The 25906-nt window shown below is 33.2% G+C and overlaps 1 protein-coding gene across 1 annotated transcript in view; it reads left to right on the top strand.

The window, feature by feature from the left end:
• Positions 1-25906, top strand: part of LOC147072911 (zwei Ig domain protein zig-8-like) — a 268289-nt gene that overhangs the window by 110074 nt on the left and 132309 nt on the right. The window contains exon 3 of the mRNA XM_085945862.1: positions 2448-2608. Within this exon, the coding sequence (XP_085801988.1) occupies positions 2448-2608 (161 nt within the window). The remainder of the gene's footprint in view (positions 1-2447; positions 2609-25906) is intronic.

The following is a 25906-nucleotide window of genomic DNA, read 5'->3' as shown; positions in this document are numbered from 1 at the left end:
TAATCCAAACTAACAAATCGTCTCTGTTCTGGCAGAACACACTAACTGGAGAATACTAGTTTTGAGTAATTTGACTTTGAAGTTGTTAAAATGTTTGAAATGGTCTATCATGTGAGTTTATTAAGTAATCGTAAAAAGGATGACTTTAAAATAAAGACTGTTTATTTATTAAGAAGGTTTCCAGACGGTAAAGTTTGAAATAAAGAACATTTTAGTATAACTAACTCAATATGTCATTTTTTCGAATTAGTGTCTTCTGCCAGAACAGTGACAAATAATCCAGTATATCGGGTATTTTCAAAATGTGTTTCCGCTGTATTCCTCATAATCGAACGGTACCAAAATGGTACTATTAATTACATATTTTTCTGATACCTAATTCAAAGTTCTAACGATTATTATTTCTCATTGAAAAATAAGCACATTATTCTGTATCAAGAAATTTAATTATTCATAATTCACAAGGAAGAGATTCTATTACGTTTTTTAGCTCTCCTGTAAATTTTGTTCTGTTCTGGCATAATAATAATATTATGTTCTTTTTGTAATCCACCCTTCTATCTTGGATAAAATTTAAATACTAGGATTCGGTAAGTATTTTCAACCTTTAACGCCCACGTATAAAGTCGTGGGTCCCAGGTTCGAATCCTATGTCTGGCAAGTACACATTTTGTTTTTCAATTTGTGAATATTGGTTGAGCAAGTGACTAACTTATTTGTCGTAAAAACAAAAACTTGTTAATACAAATTTTCACTCTGTGGAGGCCTATTTGATTCTATTAGAATCGGACATGATAAAAATAAATTCAACCCTTATCCTTTGATATCGGGGTTGGAAGCAACAAAAAAAATATTAAGTATCTATTGTTAATAATTGGGGTGGTGAATCCAATATCAAAAAATTGACTCGGAGAGGTAATAAAATTTATTTAAAAAATGACGATTGTGTAGTATTAGCGGAATAGAATAAAATTAGCCCAGTCACACATTGAAAATCGTCTCGACTGGGATATAGTCATAAATCAAAACTGGCCGATTTGATGCTTGTGATATCAGATTTTTTTTCCAAGTTAAAATATCACTTTCGAGCGTATACGGAGGTACAATAAACTAAATGTGTCTTGTAAATACCAACAAAAACATCGATATATTCAACGTGTTGCAGTGGAGACGAGTTTAGATGTGCGACACGGCTTAGAATTATAACCGGCATACCATGCGGATGTAATGAAAGGACAGCGTCTGAATGTCACGATACTTGCGGCTCTCGAGTAAGCGGCAAGTGACGATAAATGTAACCATCGCTCCATCTTGGTCTCTTTAATCTAAAGTTACATGTGACTTTCTCAAATTTTTGGTACGTTAATATGTAGCACGTTTGGTGGATCTCCAAATTTGTACAAAAATACAAATGTCTGTTAAGAAATGATATAGGTACATTAATTTAAGTAAGTAAATTATTTTAATCGATTGACCGATAAAGATAAAGTGCTAATGTTTCCATCTCCGGTGTCAAGGTTGAGATTTTCACACAGTGTGTCCATAAACTAAGAAATATGTGCGCTGATAGTCCGGCCGAGGCTCTCAAGAAAGAGCGCCGACCGGAAATGACACAATTTATAGATGGAAGAGGCGGTTTCCGGCCGGCCGCAGCGCCACCGGATGTGGCGAGTGTTTGCGCCCCCGCCGACCGGGACGGGAAGCTCACAACTGTTGTCAAAACCCCCACCCCCTACCCCACCCGCGGAGGCGTAATTGCCGTCACTGTGCATTGTGAAAATGTCAATATAATGCGGCTGGTATATTTTTATATATTTCTATTTACAGAGGGTGTACAAGTTTAGTTTTGATAACACTTGATTGTGGGTAACTACTAAGTTAAACCATCGATTGTTTTTTTTTTTTGTAAAATCAAATGAATACAAAATAATATAATATGCGAAATAATTTTGCAAAAAAATAAATACTTAGTAAATTCCGATGAAACATATTTAATATTATTAAATAATTATTTTTACAAACACTACAACAGGTCCAATGACAATATTATCGAGATAGATAACACCTCTGGTGTTTTCATATATTTTGTATTCTGCCAAAAGTTGGTAAGTCTATAATTAAGGTATATACAGTTAACAATGCATTATGTGTCTATATCATATATATATTATGTATGCTAGAGAAAAAATTCAAGATCATCCGATATATACGAGTAGAACATGCACATAAAGCACAATTAAATTAGCATCGCGCCAAATTTTAGATGGCATGTCAAACTTCAAATTCCAATTACTTCTTTTCATGATTTCAAGGCTTACCAACATTTAGCAGTAACTCCGCAATATTCTCGAACCCGGAGATCCCATCATTATCCTTATACATTACCTACATGAAGTCAGAAACGATATACCTACCCAGAATAAAAATCTTTGTTTATTCTTCCACAGGATATTCTCAGAACATCCCAGCCCGCGAGGGAAGGCTGATGAAAGATGGCGGCAAGTTTCTGCCTCCGTCATTCGAAGAGTCAGTTAACACTGATGTTTTTGTGATGCTGGGTCAGCCCGTCTATTTGTCTTGCACCGTGAAACACCTTGGAGACAAACTTGTAAGTAACTCTTCGTGATTCATACTTTTGCATATCTTCTTCAATGCTATACAGCTTAACTCAAACGGTTAAATTTAGGAGTGATTCACCTCACCAGGTTTTTACGCTTTTCTGAATTTAAGTATGATAAGTGATTTAAGACCTGCTGTATAATGTGATTTTACAATAGATGTCATCAACGATTACCTAATATTAGAAAAGGAACAATGGCCTCTCAGAGCTTTGTGCACACAATATAATCACAAAATTCACCTAAAAACACATCACGAAATACTAAACAACAAACTAACACAAGAACACTACACAACATATATAATTCTGGCCTTTATGAAAATTAAAAATAAATAAATGCCTGTCCATAACTTATCAAAGACTTCGTGAAAAGCTGCAATAATTGAGAACATCCGTAATATCTATGTAATTATCTCTTTGAACTACCTTTTGCGAAAACGTAAAAGGGCATGGTTTGAAATAAATTCTTAATTAATTTATCAATCCAAATAAAAAATCATCACCATTCATACGCCAATCCTTAACAATGCCGAAATGTTCTGGCCCCGTTAAACTTGTCAGTCTGTAGTTGAGTTTATAAAGCATAAAAATAATAAAACAAAACGATTTTGTAGCCACCCTGTTGTAAGGATATTCCATTCGTTATCAATTTCCCGTAAAGTTTTCAGCAAAAAGTCGTCTGGAATTCTCAAACTACCTACTTGTGTTTTCCATTATTGTATTTTTAATGGGCGAATGCATCTTACTCGTCTACCTCGGAAGAAAGAGCCGGGCCTGCAGTGGCTAGTGCCTACTATTGCCCTAGAACTACCCCACCATTGCCCTCTACTGCCCATTGCCCGAAGAACGTTCGAGTGACCTGTTCCACTCCACTCTTCCAATTGAGCTTGTATGTTGTTTTCTAGCTGTTTTACTTTTAAAACACAGCGAACCTCAAATAATTTTATTCTATTTAAACATAACATTTAACATTATTGTTATATTATTTAAAATAAAACATTATACTACTATATACAATAATATTGTACATAATATAAGGCGGTTTTTGTTTGCTTCATTCAATAGGACATAACTGAGAATAGTGTGTTGTATAATTTTAACAATAATATCTTTATTCATTTATAAAGAGACATATGACATGAAGTAATATATGAAATACAACAGTAAATAGAGCACACAGAATATTAATCAATATCCATGTACAAAATTTGTAATAAAATAGAAGAAAAAGTACAATAACATAAAAGCAGCATATGAAATTATGAAAAGAAGTATGCTTAAATGCATACTGTACAACGTATTTACAAACTTTAGTTTCGGTTTTTTGAGTAAAACAGGAATCAATTTTACCATACATTTTTATATCTAACGGTAAAGCAGGAGTCATTATTTTCATTTTGCCGATATATGTAATGGTAAGTTTTGGATGTTAGATAATATAATTTGGAATCAAACTACGCGAACCGGAGATGATGTAAAAAATATTACTGGATTCGTACGTAATTGGTTTCTGAAAATGTGTACGAATGTTGAATGTACGAAAGTAGAACAATGTAGAAAAAAACATCATAAAGTGTATTTTAAAATATTTATTTATCATGAGAATTATATAAGGCGTATTAACAATCGGGTGTTTTCTTTATAAACTTGTCAAGAAATAGTTGAATATCACCCTTTTTTTCTCTTCTTGATAAATTATTGTTCTATAACTGTGTCGTAATCAATTGCCACTGCATGAAAGTGTACAGTTTTTGCATTATCGACAAAAATCTGAATTTTAAGAAATGAACGCAAAAGTGAATTGTTCGAAAGTAGAACGTACGAAATTCGAGGGCCGCCTGTATACTGTAATCTGCTTACTAAAGTTTATTAAATGCTAAATTAACTAAATATTTAAAAAAAGTTATGTGCTATTTCTAATAACATGCCGTTCCATCAAAAATAATTTATAATTATATTTCCCTAATTATGAACATATTGGGAACCACGTTATTTTCAAGCAACGATCATCTACTGATACTTCAGCCTGCAGTTCACGTACGCCTTGCATCTCTTTCCAGCACGTATCTTCCGCCTTAGCAGCGAGCGAAAGAGACGCATTGAAACGGAAGTAAACGGATTTCTGTTTCCAGTGCTGCAGTGCTCTCTCCTGGAATGGTCACGAAATTCTAAAAGCTTGTTTTGTTAACAAACTCTCAAACTCGACTCTCATCAAATGAACATTCTGGATCCAAAATGACTCTACAGTCATTGTCATAGGAATCCTCAGCAACATTGAAACATTGAAGAATTTTCACACTTAGTACCTTTTGACTCATCAAATATTTTTTGTGAATCCATATAGAGTGGCTACACAATATAGTCTTAATGTTTACCATGTTGGGCTAGCGCAGTTATGCACAACCTATTTTAAAGAAGGGGCAATTAAAAAAAATGTTGAAAAATAATGATATACACATATGTAATGATTACACTAGACGAGGCATAAATTTTATTATTTTTAATTTTAATAGTTACATATCAGCTACTCCAATCACTCTTCACTCTGCATTACGTATATGTATTCGCACGATAGAACTTAGTATAGGTATAGGAAATTAGAATTTTGTTGTAGGTATTGAATGAAAAAATTGGTGATCAATTATTAGTACTTACTTGTTATGGACTGCGGTATGTACATTACTGGTTTACCGGGTGATCGAGGCATTAGGAAATGAATGCAATTATTTTTGTTTAGTTACCCATCTCATAATCTTGCTACACCCGCATTATAACGTATCTTAACACTTAAATGACTTGAAGCTTTCGAGATGTGGCTGTATAGACGCATCCTCAAAATTCCTTGGACTGACCGGGTGATAAATGTTGAAGTTCTCAATCGAATGGGGAAGGACCGAGAAGTTCTACGTAGTATCAAAACCAGGAAACTACAATACCTCGGCCACATTATGAGAGGACAGAAATACAGCATTCCCCAACTCGTTATTCAAGGAAAGATCAATGGGAAGCGTAGTCCAGGACGTCGCCGCATTTCGTGGCTTAAGAACCTCCGTGATTGGTACGAGTGCAGCTCCACCGAACTGTTCTGGGTAGCAGACGACAAAGATAAGATCGCCTTGATGGTGGCCGACCTCCGCTAGGGGATGGCACAATAAGAAGAAGAACACTTAAATTATGAATGAGATAGACAGCCAATCTGTCAAAGATGACGAATTTGATTATTAACGTAACCAATTTATCATGCAGTGAATCTGATACATGTAACAACGAATAGTCGTTTGATTGAATGACAAGTTTCCTTCAATACCTACATAATACAATTTAAAAAAATGGATTTATAATATTATAATCGTGACGTAGACTATTTTCATATCAATCATGTTTTCTTAATCTACGGCAGTTATTGCGCACAATTTAGAATACTTATATTTTTTTTGGCACACGCACACCGAGAATTTTTGTTTCGACCATATCCGATCCTAATAAGATCATTTGGGTCTCCACAGATTTGAGGTTTGTATTAACAAGTTTTGTTTTTACGAAAAATGGATGTCAGCCACTTGCTCAAACTGTTGGGTCAATACTCTTCTTCATACACAAATTGAAAAATATGTGTACTTGCCAGACCCAGGATTCGAACCTGGGACCCATGATGCTACAGATCGACGCTTAAGCCGCACAGCCAAACCGAGAATAGTTACATATTATATAATATAGACTATGAAAAGGCGTTTGATTCCATCAAAAAATTCTCAATTATAGACGCCCTTAGCAACCAAGGAATTTCCAGACGCTACATAAACATATTGAACAGTATATACAGTGATGCCACAGCATGCGTGAAACTCCACAAACGGTCGTGTAAATTCCCCATTAACAAAGGTGTCCGGCAAGGTGATACCATTTCACCTAAACTATTCACCGCTACTCTTGAGGACTTATTTAGGAGACTTGATTGGGAGGAAAAAGGTGTTCCAATTAATGGAGAGCACCTCAGTCACCTGCGCTTTGCAGATGATATTGTTGTACTCTCACAGGACCCGAAAGACCTCCAAGGTAGAATGCAAGAACTCGCGGATGTCAGTCAAACGGTCGGTCTAAAGATAAATGTCTCAAAGACAAAAGTGATGAGTAACTGTTTTTCGGACCCTGCGATTATCTGTATTTCTGGCACCCAACTCGAGCAAGTCAGCAGCTACGTCTATCTCGGACAGCAGGTGTCCATAGACGGAAGCATGCACGATGAAATTGCTCGAAGAACAAAGCTGGGATGGAGTGCTTTCGGACGTCTGAATAGTGTCTTCAAGAGTGACCTACCATTATGTCTTAAGCGTAGGGTGTTCAACCAATGTGTGCTACCCGTGCTCACATACGGCTGCGAGACGTGGACCCTCAACACGAGAGATGTCCAAAGGCTAAGAGTCACACAGCGAGGCATGGAGAGGTGCATGTTGGGCATCACGCGAAAGGACCGCAAGAGAAACGAATGGGTTAGGAAGCAGACAAGAGTACGCGATGTAATAGACGTTGCCAAACAGCTGAAATGGAGATGGGCGGGGCACATTGCTCGCCGAAAGGACGGCCGCTGGACAAATGCCGTCATCCAATGGTACCCAAGGGGTACAAAACGGTCACAGGGTCGCCCTAAAAGCCGCTGGGTTGATGAACTGGTAAAGTTCGGCGGAAATACGTGGCAGCGAACGACACAGGACCGAGAGAGTTGGAGAAAGCTTGGGGAGGCCTTCATCCAGCAGTGGATTGACCCCGGCTGATGATGATATAATATATGGGCCGCCTCACGAAAAGAGGTTTAATAAAAGATGTTTGTTTTACTAGAAATGGATGTTAGTCACTTGCTCAACCTATTAGATCCATATTTTGTGTCAAAACATAAAATATTGAAAAATAGCATGTGGACGCCAAACCGGGACTCAAACCCGCGACCCACGATATTATAAGCCTGACGCGTAGCCGGTCGGCCATCTTTGGCGTACATATTATACATATTAATATTAAAACGACCAATAAGCACTTAGAAAGCTTTACCTCTTTTTAGATGTCTTTCCCACACATAAACAATCCATCTGTATGATAGTAGAAAAATTTTAAAGGCATTTTTTTAAACAAATAATTTACTGCGTTGTACCTATCTAAAATAAAACGTTCTAAAATAAATGAGAGTTTTTTCTTAGCTTTCCTTGAAAATTTCTTGTGACTCAAACATGTGTTGAGTATGTTATCAAGACGAATCCTGCCATATATACTTATTTAAAAAAATGTCGAAGGAGTTTTGAAAATACCTGCGTGTTTTGTTATTTTTTAAACATATTTTATAAGTAGATTTCTAGCTACTTAGAGATTGTTTGTATTCTGATAGAGTTCCGATATAGGCTTGTTTTGATATTCATTTCAATTTAATTATCGATTCTGAATACGAAAGTGGAAACAAGTGTATTATTTTTTTCTTCGATTGGCAGTCTGAAAAATAAAATGGCGACTCATGTTATTGTTTAAATCCGGTTTCTTTGTGTATGTAACCTTCGTACGTATTTCTCAATATTTTAAGTGATTATTAGGCCCCGGATTTATATGCTAGTGCATGTTTTGTTAGGGTGTATGCACAGCTACGAGAGATGCGCAGAAATCCGTTTTGAAAGACACAGAATCCAAAAATAAAATTTATTGTGCATATACATGCATATTTGAGACGTTAGAGCATATTAGAGACATAAGTGCATATTTCATAAATAAATGTATATTTTAGGGCTTTCGCATTTATAAATTTAGTTTTTTTTAATTATTTTATCGAAATATAACTAAATTAAGTAGGAAGATAGTTTAGATGCACTTGCATTTTTTTAATGGCATCCCCGAGCTGTGGATTTATCAAAAAGTCAACTCGGGCACCTTTATTTAAATTTTGCCCAATCACCTCTGTGGACGTTGAGAGGTCGTATTCCGCATATAAACAAAATACTGACCGATTTGCGGAAAAAATTTATGTCTAAACACATTGAAAAAAAATATTTTAACTTATTTTTTCTGACAAAAAAACAGCAAATAATATTTAGGAATAGTTAAGTGTGTTCTTTTTGGTTTTTTAAGTGGTGTGTAGTTTTCACTGAATTTCTTATTCAATTATTTTTACTTGTAAACAAACTTTTTGAAAATTTTAATTGATTAACTTTATAAGTATATATTATTTGTGTTTTTTTTTGTTTTTGTTATTGTATTATATTGATGAAGATTGTTAATTTGTTATTCGATTTTATATCAGTAATATTGGGTGACGCGAGTATTTACAATTTTTTTCATAAAACATGACATTTTTTAACTGCATATTATTTCTTCGGTTTTAGTGCACATTTTAATGATTTTAAGTGCATACATGCATGCATATAATCATGTTTTTTGTTGCATATAAATCCGCTCCCTAGTGATTATTAATTTTAAGGAATTATTTTCAACGTGTATTTAAAGATACATGTTATATAAACTATCTGTTTTGATACGGATTAAGATGCGCAAAATATCAAATTAATAATTGAATACACTATACAATTCTATGGATTTAAGCATTACAGGTTTATTTTGGCAATATCTGCTAATATAATCATGTACATACATAAGTATGTAATTAACCAATTGAGTTAGTCTGACATTATAGAGGAATGTCATACTCATAAGTAGTAAAAGTGTTAAGGCTATACCTCAGTTGAGGCACGGTCTAAAAAGATCGTGGCTAGGTGATGCGCGGATTGCGGGTCGCTGGTGCAAATGACGCATGCCAAACGAAATATAATTTGTCATATAAATCCAACATGCATCCATTTAATGTTCTATTAGTAACAATAATTATATATTCATTGACATGTTTTCTTTTTCAAGTAAATGGGTAACGTTTTTAGTCATCTTTACTCCCCGTCGCCATCACGAAACAAATTGACGTGTTCCCAGCTCGACGTTCTCTCTCCGAATGCCAGCGAGTCCAAAATTTTGTCGCGCCTATAGTTGAAAATTATTTGCCGTTTCACTGATGTATCGTTTTAAGCTCTTTTCAAAGCCCTATAATGCGAAGTCACGTGTAGCTAACTTAATCGGATTTTTTTTATTTCTTCAATTTCATGCATTCAGTCTTTATCTCTTTTATATAGAAGAAGCTTTTTTCAACATCTTTACAAGCAATATATTATTTTTTGAGCACCTAGGACATAGGTGGGTGTTTTTTATTATTATTAATTCAGTTTGTTGGCGATCAGCGTCGCGGAGCCAGATTGCCGGTGATTAGGGCACTTTCCGCACGTCCAATACGGCATCGTATACAGGCAAAGGCCCTTTCTTCACTAATGGTCATCCATCCTGCATCTCGCTGCGCAACATTCGTTTTGTTCCTGCGATCGTTTGTCGAACAAAAGCTCGCTGTCAGCGTCGCTCGAACGTAGATACTCTACCACCTGGCGTCGAATAAATACGGACGCGAACGAAATTCACGGGTGAACCGTTTCGCTCCAAATTAACTACGTGGCGAAATCATCGCTGCCGCGTCATAAAGATCTTCTTTATCGTCAAATATGTCAAGATTGTTGCTCCCGAATAGAAAGACAAAATAATAAGTAACAGAGAATATACAAGTTTTTGTAAATATGTATCGTTACTAAATTTAGGATTTTTAGGTGCTAATAATGAATAATAGATATGTACCTAAAATATGTAGATATAATTGGAAAATATGTTTACATAATTATGTGCTAAAAAACAAAAATAGGTCCTAAAAATTTAAACAGAAAACGCTTTATTACAATAAATAATAAAATAATGCTTCAAACTTTCAAAAGTGAATCTTTGACGATTAATAATTGTGTCGCTAGATTTCAAAATCAGCCAAGTCCATAATAGATGAATAGGAGAAAAACAGCTTTTTGTTTTCTCAAATACACAGTCACAAGGGTGAAAGTTTATATTATTTCGAGTAAAGAATATTTATAATTAATAAATTCCACATTTTGATAATGCAGAAATGTTAGAAAGCAGTAGTTCTTCAGTAATTCACAAAAAAAGTCAAAAATACCTAAAGGTGGACATGACTGATTTTGAAATGTAGTCACACAATTTATCTTAGCAAATTTTTATACATGGAAAAACTTCTTTCCACTTCTATAGATGTTATTATTGCGTATGTAAATGAAACTATTTCTGAAGTAGAAAAAAATTGAAACATCTGAGGCATCTGATGGATTTTTCAAAACAGCTGTAATATTCTGCAGCGTTTGAAATGCAGTACCCAATTTTATTTAAAGCACTATTTAATTTTGTACTTATTTTTATTCCAATTGGTCCAGGAGCATTTCTTATTTTAGCAGCACTAGCAGCAGTATTGTTTAAAATATAAATTTGCTCCATTAGTGACTTTGTAGATGATTCTAACATTTTAATTGTGTTTACCAGATGACCATAATTTGAAGTGACGAATGCCAATTCATTTTTTTATGGAACGGTTTCCTATTATTTCTTTTGCAATTTAAATATAGTTAGAATCTTCCTCGTTAAGCAACTCCATAATTTCTTGTAATTTTTCCAAATTAATCCACTAAGCCAAGTACTCCTAGTTATCACGGGTTGAGGGGATAGTGATTGAAGTTCAAATTTTGTGATTATGTGAAAATATGTTTTGATATTTTGTTGTGGGGCCGTTAAAAAAAAAATTAAATACCTAAGAATCCTAAGTCTAATCATCACTATCACCTCATTTAGCTCTTTTCACTCTTCTCTATCTCTAGTTCTTCACTGCCCCATTTATCCCATTGTATAGGTATTGTAATACCCAATGGCAATTTATCACACAGGATTTTTTTCAAAAGGGGGTCTCTAAACCTTCACGTTCTGAACGTAAACACCGCTATTTGTGAGTATATTTCGTGGAAATACTTTAATCCCCATTAATGTGTACCTATGTTTTTATTTTTAATAAACATAAAAATAATGAAACCGATAGGTATGTACAATTTTGCATACAATTTCGAGTGCTTAAAGTCAGACAACGTTATCTACAAAAAAGTGTTTTTTTTTTTTTGAGATAACGTTATTTTACATTTATGGCTACATGATAGTCAAACAACGTTATGTCAATCTTTTCTAATTTCTTATTAAATCGTCAGTAAAGTTTAACGCTAACTACATAAGTTACCCTTGTTTTCATATTTTTTAAAAACTATCCCTATAAATTTAAATATCATCATAAGCAAGATAAATGTACAATACACAATAAATTATAAAATTAGGTTTAAATAAACATTTCCCTTGTTGAGTTACAAGAATCTAAAATAACGATGTTTGACTCTCCTGTAAAGTTGCACTTTTGTAGATAGTGTTGTTTGACACTAAGCACTAATTTGATACTAACAATAGCCTCGTGACTCCTTCCCGTCGACACCACCAGAGATCACTATTCTCTCTAAAATATATATAATAAAGAAATTTGTATTTATTGTCAAAAAAAATAAGTAAATTGTATTATTTGAAGCCTCCCCCTCAATAATGATCTATGTTACATTTGGGCATTTTGAGATAATCAAATAAAACTATTTTGTTGAGAAGAAATTATAAATATAATTAAAAGCCTCTCCTGAATTCCTTAATCACTTATTTTTATTCCTCTTACAATTTCCCATTTGAATTTTTCTCTGTGAAGTCTTTTTGCATCCGCAGGGCTAACAAAAACTTTCGTGTCATCCTCCATTTTGACAGATGCATAGATTATTATTATAGGGAGGCCAATATAAGGAATCAAAAACAAGTGACTTAATGTTTCTAGATCAAAAAAATAAATATGCCAAAAACAGAAGCAATGTGATTTAGATCATTATTGCATATTTAATTAAAAACTGCCAAAATGTCACACAGATCATAGTTTTTCAACCGGTGGTCAAAAGGTAGAAAAAAATTCTGCAGTTCAAAAATAGTTACCTAGAAACCCAAAATTTGAAGCGGGGTTGTATTATATTTCGACAATTGTTTCAAACATAGTGTATATATAAATATTTATTATTTTATTCCAATGTTGATAGTCAGCAAAACATATTTTTATTTTTTTGTGGGCCGCGGATGTAAAAAGGTTAAGCAACATTGACATAGACATTGAGGAGGAGGCTTCAATTATAGACTATTTTACAATAATCTTCGTAATTTTTCTAATAATAATAATACATTATTATTATTTTGTGCTATAGTGCACAAAGCATAGAAAATAATATGTCTGCACACAAAGTATAGCAAAGGTTCGTGTGGAACAAGTCTGTTTATTGAAAGCCAGGCGGGAACAGTGGTGATTTTCATAGCCGATTTCGGCAAAATTCATGAATTCTAGAATGATAACCTTATAAATAATCCAGTATAACGGCTATTTTCAAAATAATTACAAGATAAAAAGAACTTTTTATATACAAGTTTTTAAATTTTCTGTTGAATCATATAAACTTGACTTGACTAGCTTAAACGATCAATAGAAATAATACTGAAATGTCATTTTGACACTCATATTGATTTCCATAGTAACGCACGTATATATTAATAATTTAGTTGATAGGACCCCAGACCCCTGGCAACCAATAATAGTGGATTGGATTACGGATTTCTTCCGAAATAACTTTTCATACAAAACAGAATTAACTGAAAATTAATTTAATTATACTTAAAGATGGCTAAAAGTATTAAAAAATGCATTGGCATCGTGTTCTGATATATTATAAAAGTTTCAAATGTCTAGCTAGTCGGGAAGTTAGTTAAAAATCGATTGCAAGATTTGTACCGGACAAATAAGAATACGACCTAATAAAAACGTTGTAAAATGTTTGCCGCTGTCTTGCACTAAGTGGACAAGAACCGTTCGTGTTTTATCCCGTGAGGAAATCAGCGGGTCTTTTCTATACACAAGGCGACTATCGACCGCTAAAGTGATAAAGAGATAGTATTTATTACATATTTGTATTGAGATATTATAATTGTTACAATAAGTTAGCCGTCTAAACAGTCAAAACTGTCTATCTCTCTCTAAATTTTATCACATACTTACAATACTTTGATACAAACCTACCCTAGTTAGCCATCATAGCGGGCGAAAGCAGCCTTGTGTATTGAATAGACTCGCTGGATTTTAAATTTTGTTCACCCTCTGAAGATAATATTCTGCTTTGCGTGCTCTATAAAAATAATATTATATTTAATTAATTTGTGAAAGATTAGTGTGAGGTATTCAAAAATGTTGGAAGCTTTCTGGTACTTGGAAATTAGTAAAGCTCTCGTTAGATTCATGTACCTAGTATGTGTTAAAAATAGTTATTTTGGATAACTCGCGTAAGCTTATTGGATAATGGCATCCGAATATTATGTACACATGTTCCAAAATTCTTAATGTAAAAAGGAAAAACCATCTTGCGATATCACGAAAATCTTGTAATGCGAAAATAATTTTGTCGTATATCCCTTTATCAACAGAAGATTATAGAAAAGCGCGTGTATCTATACAATGTGTAATCGTGGGTTTTGATCGACCGTTTGTTATTCAAAATTATGTATTATATTTTATTTTACCCAAAAAAATTGAGAAAATATTATCTATTTTTTTTTTTGATACATACATTCTAACAAGGCCCATAATTTTTTATATTATATGTGGGGTACCATAATACTGATCGGGTCTAAAACGATTCGGCACCGGGACAACTGGACGCCACGCAATCGAATGAAATTTGGAAATAAACAGACGCTCATGAATATAGGTACTTTAAAAATATATATTTAATATAATTATTTATAATTAACTATTTTTTTACTCAACGAATAATTCACAAAATTTAAGAATGTAAAATTTTAATTATTGAATATACATGATTATACATTAAATAAACAATAAAATTATTAGCGAGTTCAAGTAAGTTACAAACAAAAAATCTTGGAGTGATCCATGACGTCGGTTAGTAATTAAAGTAATACCTACTTTGATTTAAAATACAAAAGCCGATCGCCAATAAATAGCTCAATTTGGGAAGCGCTTCAGTGAGTATTAAAAAGCCAATAGTTAAAATTTGTCGTTATTAAATATGACTATAGTTTCTCAGAAGTATTTTCAAAATTATGGGTGTTCAATTATTATATTTTATATTTAAATTATTTTTTTAATATTTAACATGGTGAGAATTTAAATATTGACACGTAAATAATGATTTTATTGTGCACTATATTTCCAACTACCTAAAACCGATCGCCTACCGTAACTCAATTCGGAGAGCGCTTATGAGCAGGTAATAAAAAGGCCAATAGTATAAATTTGTCGCAATAATTAAGCATGGCAGTCGTAGCATAGTGGTTATGCACAGGGCGCGATACCCAAAAGACGCAGGTTCGATGCCTGCCGGGTGTCTTACTTTTTTCAAAAAAGATTTTTCTATTGGCTATATTTTCTCAGGGTTTGGGTAGAAATCCCGAAGACCGAAATCCCGAATGCTGAAATCCCGAATGGCCGAAATCCCGAAAGCCTAAATCCCGAAAGCCGAAATCCCGAAGGCCGAAATCCTAAAAATAAAAAAATGCAAACAGTAATAATTCTCAACAACTACCAACTCGAACGCAAAAAATACTACTTTTTATAAAAGAAAATGTAATAAAAAATATAATATATTTATATATAATTTTGACAATTATTAATATATTAATTTCCATTTTTCCACAAAAAAATGTTTTTTTTGTGTCTCCTGTAAAATTTGTGCAATTCCAGATAAGATTGCGCAATTTTTTTAGGAATTTTATTTTTCGGGATTTCGGCCTTCGGGATTCCGGCCATTCGGGATTTCAGCATTCGGGATTTCGGCCTTCGGGATTTCGTCCGGCACCCATTCTTTCTTGAGTGTTTTAAGAATTATGTATTATCAATAACAATAATTAGAAAGGTACAATCTTAAAATCTTGCGAATTATTTATTGAATAAAAGAAATAGCTTAAGATTACGTTATTAAATCCTGTGAATTATTTGTTGAATAATAAAAACAAGTAATCTATTGTATATTATGTGTTTTTATCGGTGTTATAGATTTGTCTATGCACTCGAAAGCTCCGCATTCGGCATGAACATAATTTCCAATTGGGATTTTTTTCGCTCAAATGAATTCACAAGTCTTCACGCGCTCGTAGTTTGGCGAGGCTTCAAACATATTTTGCTAAATTTTGTATCGCCGGTGGTATATACTAGGTACAGTATTATTTGATGGCAACGAAAACAGAAATCTATTCGTAGGCCGTTGGATTTTTTCCTTCTGAGAACACGGTGTTCAATATTAAAAAAAAAAACATATTGGTAAAAACATCAGTGATGAAGAATCCTTACTAGTAGACGGTACAATATTATGTATTTTTCCATGGCGAAGGGTGGAGGTAGGCTGTTATGATCCGTCATAAATAGTGCACACTAAACTTTGTCATTCATACGTATTTGTTTTCATTGAAGACTACAATAATTTACATATGGTGTTGGTTAGTTTTTAAAATTCAATTAAACCCTGCGAACTTGAATTCCTTTTTATTTATATCAAATTGAGCTTAAATATTGGGACCATACCTAAAATAAAAATTGATATAAATAAAAAGTATTTCAAGTAATACACATTTATATTTTTATAAAAAGCGAATAAAATAAATATAAAAAATATTAAAACGATGATTAGTCAAAAATCTACACGACGAAAAATTGAAAACTTAATAAACTAAATTTTAATGATAAATATGACCATAAATTAATATAATGTAATATTAAGATGTGACCCTGCAACGAATTCACATTTTATTCATAGACTATAGATTTTATTACTTTTTTTACAATTGTACCTAAGTTTATCTTTGAATTAAAAAAAATAATATTTTTAATGTTTTCAGATACATATTTATTAATTAATACATTTTAAATTGTGAATTATCAAAAAAAAATCTCAAATTGCAAGCAACGTATTTTTCCGCAAGGTCCTCCAATGGCATGCCTCTCCCCCTTCCACTTGGGGAACACTATTATTGTAGAAAATCACACTGTCCTTAAACTTAGCGATATGTAGGGGGGTCCGCTCCAGTATATGGGGGCCATTATCACCTTCATTGTAATACATACTTGTACTTATTTTCTTTAATAAACATCGTTTTCCGTTCATATTTTGTTGATTATTTGGACCCGCCCTTCACCGAATCATAAGCCTTCACACGGTTATAGCTATCGACAATGCGGTTTTTTTTCTGTGTTGTCATCTATACTCTGACGTCATGAGTAAATCATTAAATTATCTGTGTAACAAAGGCGTGTAATAAACGAATGGAATGGCAGTAAATAAGCCACAATAAGGACAGAATTTATTCGGAAAACATTCTGTTGATCGACGTGTTTTTATGTCTTTTGTACTATAACAGAAATGAAATTTTTGAATAACGACAAAATTTTCCGAAAGTAATACTATTTTACTACTGAAAAGTAATTTTGTAGGTTTATCATGCACTTTTATGCAGTGTATTCTCATTTTATGGCCGCGCGGAGTGCAATTTTGACTGGCGTATAACCTTTCTCGGTCGAAGACGCATCGAAAACTTTTCTGTCTCTCTTATCTCCTCATTCCGCTGTAAATATGGACGTATTTATGTACTATCAAAATTTCTCCTAATATGTTACAAGTTATATTGTATAATACATTACTTAATACTACTGTCTCAGAAATATACATAAAGTTATTAGCAAGTATTTACAAATCTTCCGACAACGTGCATTAAGTTTGATAATACGACCTTAGTTGAAATTACAAAGAGAATAGGCATATTGACAAAATATGAAAACATGCTCAGTTACATAATATAATATTTGATATATACCTAATAGCGATAAGAAAAGCATTTGACTCGTTAGCTCAATGTTTAAGTACTCGCACTGCACTTGAGTGTTTTAATCCTGAAACTTCCGATTTAACTGTGCTTCTTGCGAATAATTTCTACTTTATAACTTTAGATGTTTTTTTTAATTTCCGTCAATATACGAATACCCTCTTTGTAAAATCAATAAATTAATTATTAACAATTTTATTTTCTAAGCTATTTCTTTTATTCAACAATAATTCACAAGATTTGAGAATGTAACATACTGTAATATAATAAGATAAAATGACAACCGGTGAATATAAGCGACTTTGCAATCAACTTCCTGTTTAATTTTATTGAACTAACAAATGAAGCTGGATAAGATATTTTATGAATATATACGATGTAAAAGTATTTACAGAATCAGTAATAAAAACACTACCAAAAAGGTATACATGGAGATTATTTATTTGAAACTATTAACCTCGGTTGTAATAATGCATTTTTAAAATCTTATGGAAAGCCAATTATTCTGTAGGGGAAAAAATATTTTTGGGCAGTAGAATTGGTGTAGTACTGTGTTTTACTAATTTATTATTTTTACGATGTATATCTTTAATTCGACATAAAGGGGTAATTTGAACACCTTTTTAATTTGAAACAAATACAATATTTTCTATTGATTATTCTACTTTGGATTCTATAAAATTTATTAAAGGTTTTTAGGGTAACGTTGTAGACAGGTTGCCAATTAATTAACTATATGTATCAAACTTGGCCTAAACTTAGTAGACACCGTGTGGGAATATTTTCAAATTGCAATTTGGTTACAATCCGCTTAGGGGTACGGAATAAATCCTTAGCCACGCCTGAGCGGTCCCGGCGGAGGCGAAATCTGGAAGGGGAGGCGATGTAAAACAACCCCCACACCCTTTAAAAACTGCGTACTGGAATGCTGCTCCTTCGGAAAGGCGTGTGAAACTCATCAAGTCTGATCAGGGGCGCAGGAGTATGGAAGGAAAAATAGCAATTTGGTTATTATCAAGGCCCGTTTCGATCGCAATAAAGAAGACTTGTCAGCCGAATCTTTATTTTATCATGCTCTCCTGATCGCTTCGCATCGAAGGAAAATGACGGCGTAGTCTATTTATGATAGTAAAAATTCGCTAAAAGCTTCATTATTATCGTTCAGGACCGTTAATATTATAATAATGTATTTAATAATGAATTATATGAACATAATTTTTCTTTTTACCTATCTCACTCTTTAGATACTATCTTTTTTCTGAAATAGATATCATCCACGTCATGATTGTCTAGAAGGGTTGATGGGGTAAATTTATAAAATCAGAAATGGTGCACATTCAATTTTATAGTCTTATTTTCTGGCGGCATTTTAATATACTAACTTATTGACGATACCAGGGCCATCTATTCTATTATACGCACGACTGCTTTCGGCCTTTATAGCAGCTAACTAGGGTAGGAAAGTATCGAAATATTAACACTTATTGTAACAATTATTACAATGAGTTAGCCGTCTGAAATGTCAAAACTGTCTATCTCACTCTAAAATTTATCACAGCCAAGAGAGGGCTGTTAAAACATAGCACTTATTGTAACAATTACAACTATCTTATTGTAATTGTCACAATACGTACTAATTTATCCTTGGATGCTTTTCTACCCTAGATAGCGGCCGAAAGCAGTCTTGTGTATAGAATAGATGCGCAGGCGCGTATATATTATAAAAATGGTTAGGGTGGGAGAGAATTCATTTTGAAAAAGTATACATTATATTATCCAATTGATTTTCTAGACAGTGAGAGGGTATGGGGTTAAAAATATAGCAAGTGCCACTGACTTCTACATTTACTCCACCTATCACTTATAGCTTCTTGTCACTTCAATCGCGGAATACCAGATATATTCTTCATATCCAGATACTTCACACTTTAAATCCAGCACTAGACACCTGATAACTAAGGGTTTATACTTGCGAGCTGTCGTATCAACAATTAGTTATTATGATCGTTAGTGTCCGTTTGTGTCGTCCGCGCTGTCTTGTCTTTTAGACATGCCGCATCATCCGGGTCACGATCCTCACTCATGAAGCCCTGACGAAGTAATACTACATTTATCTAAGTAAATAATTTTATTTTGTTGTCATTTATGGGGGCGGTCCGGATCCGAAAACTCCCTTGTGCTCTACTATATTAAGTTGTGATGATCGAAAAGGGGTCTATCATTGAACATACATAATTTTGAAAACACGTCTGAGAAAATATATTTATTATAACCAATAGAAAAAATCTTTTTGAAAAAAGTATGTCACTCCGCAGGTATCGAACCTGCATCTCTCGGATTTCGCGCCCACGCACATGGTTTATTATTATTTGGAGAAATATCACAATACATAGTTATATTTAGATTCTCTTCATAATATGATCATTGATCACTGTCATTCTATCATTTGCCTACCACTATGCATTGTTTGGTCCTGACCTATATTAGTAGTCATATCAATTTAGGTTTATGTTACGATATCCTCATACGATGGAAGATGCCGATTGGTCGTGTAGCATTGGTTACGAGGCATGTCCAACGCGTTAATCGCGCCATAAAAAATAAAGAAAAAATAAAAAAGCAATAAATATAAAAGAAAATATAAATGATATTATAGTAATTTGGAAGAGAAGAAGTCACCATTCCTATTTGTGTATCGGTAACAGGATTTAAATTTAACTATAAGGAAACATACCCACGTGACCAGGATTTGAGAAAATCACATACATGTATTGTGACCTAATAGACAATCGAATTCAGAGCCCCCGGAAGAAAGGCTAGCGCTTTACGCACTGGGCTATGAGGGAAGAAATTCTTGTCATCCACTATCGGAGATCAGTCACTATGAAGGCGATTTTCACTTGATCGCTACTATACGGATATAAAACTATAATAACCAGTGGCAAAGTTTCTTTGACGCACGTGACGCAATTGATTCATCAGAGTAGTTAAAAGGGAGCCTCGAAACAGTTCAAACTAGTCATACAATTATTAAATAATAACAACATTTTAAATATGTGCGTATTTATTACAAATGTTGTATTAAACAAAGTGTAACAAATTACTTCAATTAACATCAAAGGGGCTCATATCGTAAACATTCCAGCAGATACGTAAACAAAATTAAACACTAATTATTTTATTCTGTTATTTTTAATGTTATTTGTTTTTAGTTATGTTGTGTGAATCTAGGAGTAAAATATATTGATATTTTTACTAATTAAATTTATAGGTAGTTGGATTTCGTGGTTTTTACTTTATTTTTATATTAGGGTTAGGTAAAAATCAGAGTCTCTAGGCTCTAAGACCTTAAACTGATACTACGAGTTAATAGTTTGTATATTTCTGATTATAGTGGAAAAACTTAACCTTGAAATTGCGCAGATAGCGATTTTTTGAACGGCGCACAAATTGAATAGGGTAAATTAATTATATTATTGTTTTCATTAATATTTCTGACTGGTATTGTTGATCGTTTCGATGCATCGTTTTCCCCCGTTCTGCATGATTTTAACTATGTCATATTTTCTGTCAAAACTATCGAACTTCAGAGTTATGAGGTATGTTTATAATCACGTGTTGCTATGATGTCAAGTGACGTCTAACGATCAAACGTGGCCACCCCCTGCCGTATTTAAATATTCATACGACTCCCCATCGATTGAATCCGAAAATATGTATATAATGCTCATCTCAAATCCTGTGGAATATTTTGTAATACTTTAAGCCGTCGTCACAATCCCTTCGGGATGAAAAAATTCCCCCTCAGCCGCCTACCCCCTCACACCGCATTGACTTACCCTTATAATATATCACATGTAAAGTATCAGGCGCGCAGGAAAGATCTGCGGTGGTGTAATGCCATCGCTGGCGGGGGCGTGGGTGCGAACCGAGGAAGGGAAGTGAAAAAAGACGGAATCAAATTACGAACACTCCGCCAACCAGCCTGCTATGCCACCAGGAGCACAGATTGCCCAATCTTGTTTTCGTTTCCACCATCAGACACTCTCACCCCTTCTGGTATCCTGTTCCCCGTGCGGTTAACCTGAGAAATTTTTGCGTCTGAAAAATCCGAGATTTATGGCACGTAATTTAGTATTTTCTAACAATTCTTTGCTATAAAAAAAACACACAAGGTACTCATGTATCAATGAAAAAAACTTCAAGTTTTTTCGAATAGAGTCAGTGTGGAAAATGTTACAATTTATTGTTTTTTTTATTCTTATAAATTTCTTTCCATTTTCTACGGCACGCTTTTGAATTAACATAATAATATTATTTTTACTATCTAGGTCTCTGGATTTGTTCAATAAAGTAAAAGTATCCTACTATCATCAAAATCATATAACCGTTAAAATTGGAATACAAACAGATTTTATTATCCTACAAGAAAATCGATTTTATTTTACAATCCGATGTGGATCTTCGCCGTGTGAGGTATCCTTACTAAAAATGGTTATCAACCATTCTCACAACTTTTGGATTAAATAATAGGTAGATTAAGTACCTACACATTGAAAAAAAACAACTTTTTACTTTGTTAGACGTGGGTTAAGAACCTGTGTCCTGTGGACTCAGAAACGGACAATCTACTAATAATAATTGCCCATTGAGTGGATCGTGGGATATAATATATTCCATTATACAAACATAGGCTCTGAATGAAGTTTTTAAAAAATATTTCATTTATATAATAAAAAACTTTTCTATATTTAATATTGAATAAAAAATAATAATTTACATTTTGAATAATAATTGGACAGCTTTATTGATAATGTTTAATTAAAAACATATATTGTTTATACCTCAGTTGAGGCATGGTCTAAAAAGATCGTGGCTAAGCGATGCGCGGATTGCGGGTCGCGGGTGCAAATGATGCATGCCGAACGAAATATTATCTGTCATATAAATCCAAAGTGCATCCATTTAATGTTCTATTAATAACAATAATAATGTATTCATTGATATGTTTTCTTTTTCAAGTAAACGGATAACATTTTTAGTCATCTTTACAAAATTTTAAAATTAATAACCCCGTCGCCATCACGAAACAAATTGACGTGTTCCCAACTTTCCCCGACCTGACGTTTGCTCTCCGAATGCCAGCGAGTCCAAAATTTCGTCGCGCCTATAGTTGAAAATTATTTCGTGTTTCACTGATGTATCGTCTTAATATTTTAAATTTGAAAACGAAGTACATACTGTTTCACCCCCGAATGGTCCCCATTTGGGGATGTCTCTGTGAATCTGGAGAGGCCCAAAACGATACCGAATCGATACATAGTAAGGGTTTATTACGAAAATAAATAATAATAGAGCCGGCAATGCTGTAAATCACGGCCGTTTAAAAATATCGGCAACGCCGCAATTGTCGCCGTTTTTTGACAATGCTTCTCGCTGAAAGCGAAACACAAGATGGCGGTTAATACGCGCAGACGGCCAAACAGTAAACATTGTTAACTCGCGCTTCATATAAAAGAAATTGTAACTGTGAAAAAATGTAACCATTAGTATAATATATTAAGCCAAATAAACCTCGTCGTTTCCACCACAATTTCGGTGTGTTATTTGTCCACCTCCAAGTCCTGAATCCAGACGAAAATCCATACGAAGAAACAAAGTGACAGCGTGCTTTCCACTTTTGAAAATCGAGGGAAATGATAATACTTAAGTAATCAATGGATGTGTAAGTAGGTAATATTATAAACTTTTCTCCTTTAACTCGCTTTTGTTTGCTATCTTGACTTAAATGTCATCTAAACTTAAATGAACAGATACAATATTTATTATATTAGTACCTTTATGTTTTCAAAAACTAAATATTATCACGAATGATATTCCTTTACTATAAAAATTATAACTTAACTAACTTTTTAAAATAAAAAAAAACACAGTTATACTTCCCTGTTTTCAGATTACGCTAAAATACTCTCATGTTAAAAATAGTATATAATTTAATTCGTAGTGAAAAGTATAAAATTAGGTATTTTCAAAAAAATCTTATAATTAACAAAAGTAAGTACGGTAATAACAACGTAACTGTGGACATAAATATGTAACAAATTCACATTTGACTTAAAAAATATTTTTCTTCTTAACGGCCCACATGCTCGTCGTATGTCAAAATTGAGTTTTTATTGTATTTTCAAACCATGATCCTGGACACTCCTTAAACGTTGTAGATAATCTATTTATATAATTTTGAAGCCTTATTATCCTTTATATTTATTTTAAACATTTGATGACTGCATAAAGTATTTTTGTTACATAAAATAGTATTCTTTTAAACCTCTCGCTCTAATGTTTTAGAATATAGTCATATTTCGGTACATGAATGTGCAGTGGTGTTAAGATTTTTTTACATTTATTAATTTTTAAACGCATTTATAAAACCATTAATATAATTTATGACGAGATAATTTTAGTCAAATATTTACGATAAAAAATTATATTGATAATCTCGGTGATCCCAAATTTGACAAGAATTAGGCATTTTATTATTCAAAAAAACGGCAAGATTAACACATTTGAAGATGATTCGAAAGATACTTATTATAAGCTATGTCTTTGACCATTCAAGTGTGATAAACATCTTATGAATAATGATTGCTTTATAATAATTATTGACCTAAGAATAAGGTAGTGTTTTTTTGAAATACGCCATTTCTTTTGTCATTCCCCAGTGGTTAAGCTACAACATACGGTCGTAGCCATCAATTAACAAAATATAAATAAATAAATTATCAATAAAATGTCTCTTATTGCAAGCGTCAGGTGCCTGTGGTAGGCAGAAGCCGCCCCCTTAATTAATACTGTGCGATTGAGCAAGATCGACGCACTGGACAAGTCTGGTCTATGGGTCGTATGCATGAGATTCCCAAATAATTTATTGGCTAAATACTGCTCATTTGTATGCATGAGTGCAAATGTAATCTGTTGGTTAGCGACGTCACTATGTGACGTCATAATGTGTCGTGGCGTCCATATAATGAAAAACTTATAAAATTTCATTCCCCGATCATGAATTTAAAATTTTGAAATTGTAAATGTGTCTAAAAGTGTGCGAACGGTACCATATAAATTTAATAATCATAAATGAATAAATATTATGAACTTTAAATAATTTATCAATTATTTTATCACATTTATTTTATAATTCTACTGTACAAAAGGATAAAGTATTCCCGATAAACATTTCCATTTGATGGCAATACATACAGTTATATTATGACTAACTTCAATTACTTATATTATTATGAGATGTCAAAACGGAATAAGAAATGACAGAATCGAAAATGGATTTAGTTTAGAATGTAATGTAATGATCTCTGTATAATATTATACAGATACAGCAGTAGGTACCTATCTTTGTGGTCGTTTAGCGGAGGTATTTATCGTAACCTTACGTAAATCCATCTTATCCTACTATCTAAATTATAGACTATGAATCAAAATTATACGTATTTTGTAAACAGCACGATTGGGAAATGTTTTTAAAGTTTGCAAATGTTTTACAGAGTCTACAAAATAAACGAGGGCCTCTAGCAAACGTTTGTTGTAATGAATGCAATATTAAACTGACATTTGAAAGTGACAGATGAAGCAGCCATTTTAAATGACAAGTGACGTCAGATTGCTTACGTCACAAACAGTGATATACGCTATATGGTGGAAAATCGGTTAAATAGCTTATAAAGAATTTGGGAATCTCATACATACGGCCCTATGCTATTAATCATTATGAATCATTAATAATACAATAATAACAAAATATTAATAATTTTTAAATCGCACCAGATTGCACTAAGCTAAGTTATATACCTTATATATTTGTTGACAAAAACATAATATAATATATTTTTGTGCTGCGATATGAAAATACAGAAAATAATAATATGTGCAGAAAGTAGCCCGGGGTAAGCGGCACGTGGCGACCAATGGCAACGGTCCATGCAAATTGCTTCAAATAAGATTTCTCTCTCGTGGTTCACCGTTTTCACCTACGCCACTGCTGTAAAAACGGATGGAGCGTTAAAAATACACGAAGCTGTAATATTACGAAAACTGTTTATTTGTTTTGGAAATAGGATATATTTATATACAGCCAATTTTCAGATAAATAAGTGGACTACGTTACGCATCGGTAGTAGGTACACTAAGTAAGCGATATTTCCGATATTATGTACTAAGATACAGTCCAACAAACTTATCTAAAGAACGGTCAAAAATGGAACTAACAACTGCCATAAGGACGCAATTTTGAAAATGTCATTCGAATGCAGTGTTGCCATCTTTTCAAAGTGGAATTATAGTACAGAGCCTCCGAAATTATAGTATTTGGTGAAA

This window comes from Rhyacophila brunnea, unplaced genomic scaffold, assembly GCF_057557595.1.
Source record: "Rhyacophila brunnea isolate RB1 unplaced genomic scaffold, BYU_Rbru_1.0 scaffold_19, whole genome shotgun sequence".
NCBI lineage: Eukaryota > Metazoa > Arthropoda > Insecta > Trichoptera > Rhyacophilidae > Rhyacophila > Rhyacophila brunnea.
The sequence above is the reverse complement of the archived record's forward strand: the minus strand, read 5'-3'. Positions and strand labels throughout refer to the sequence as shown.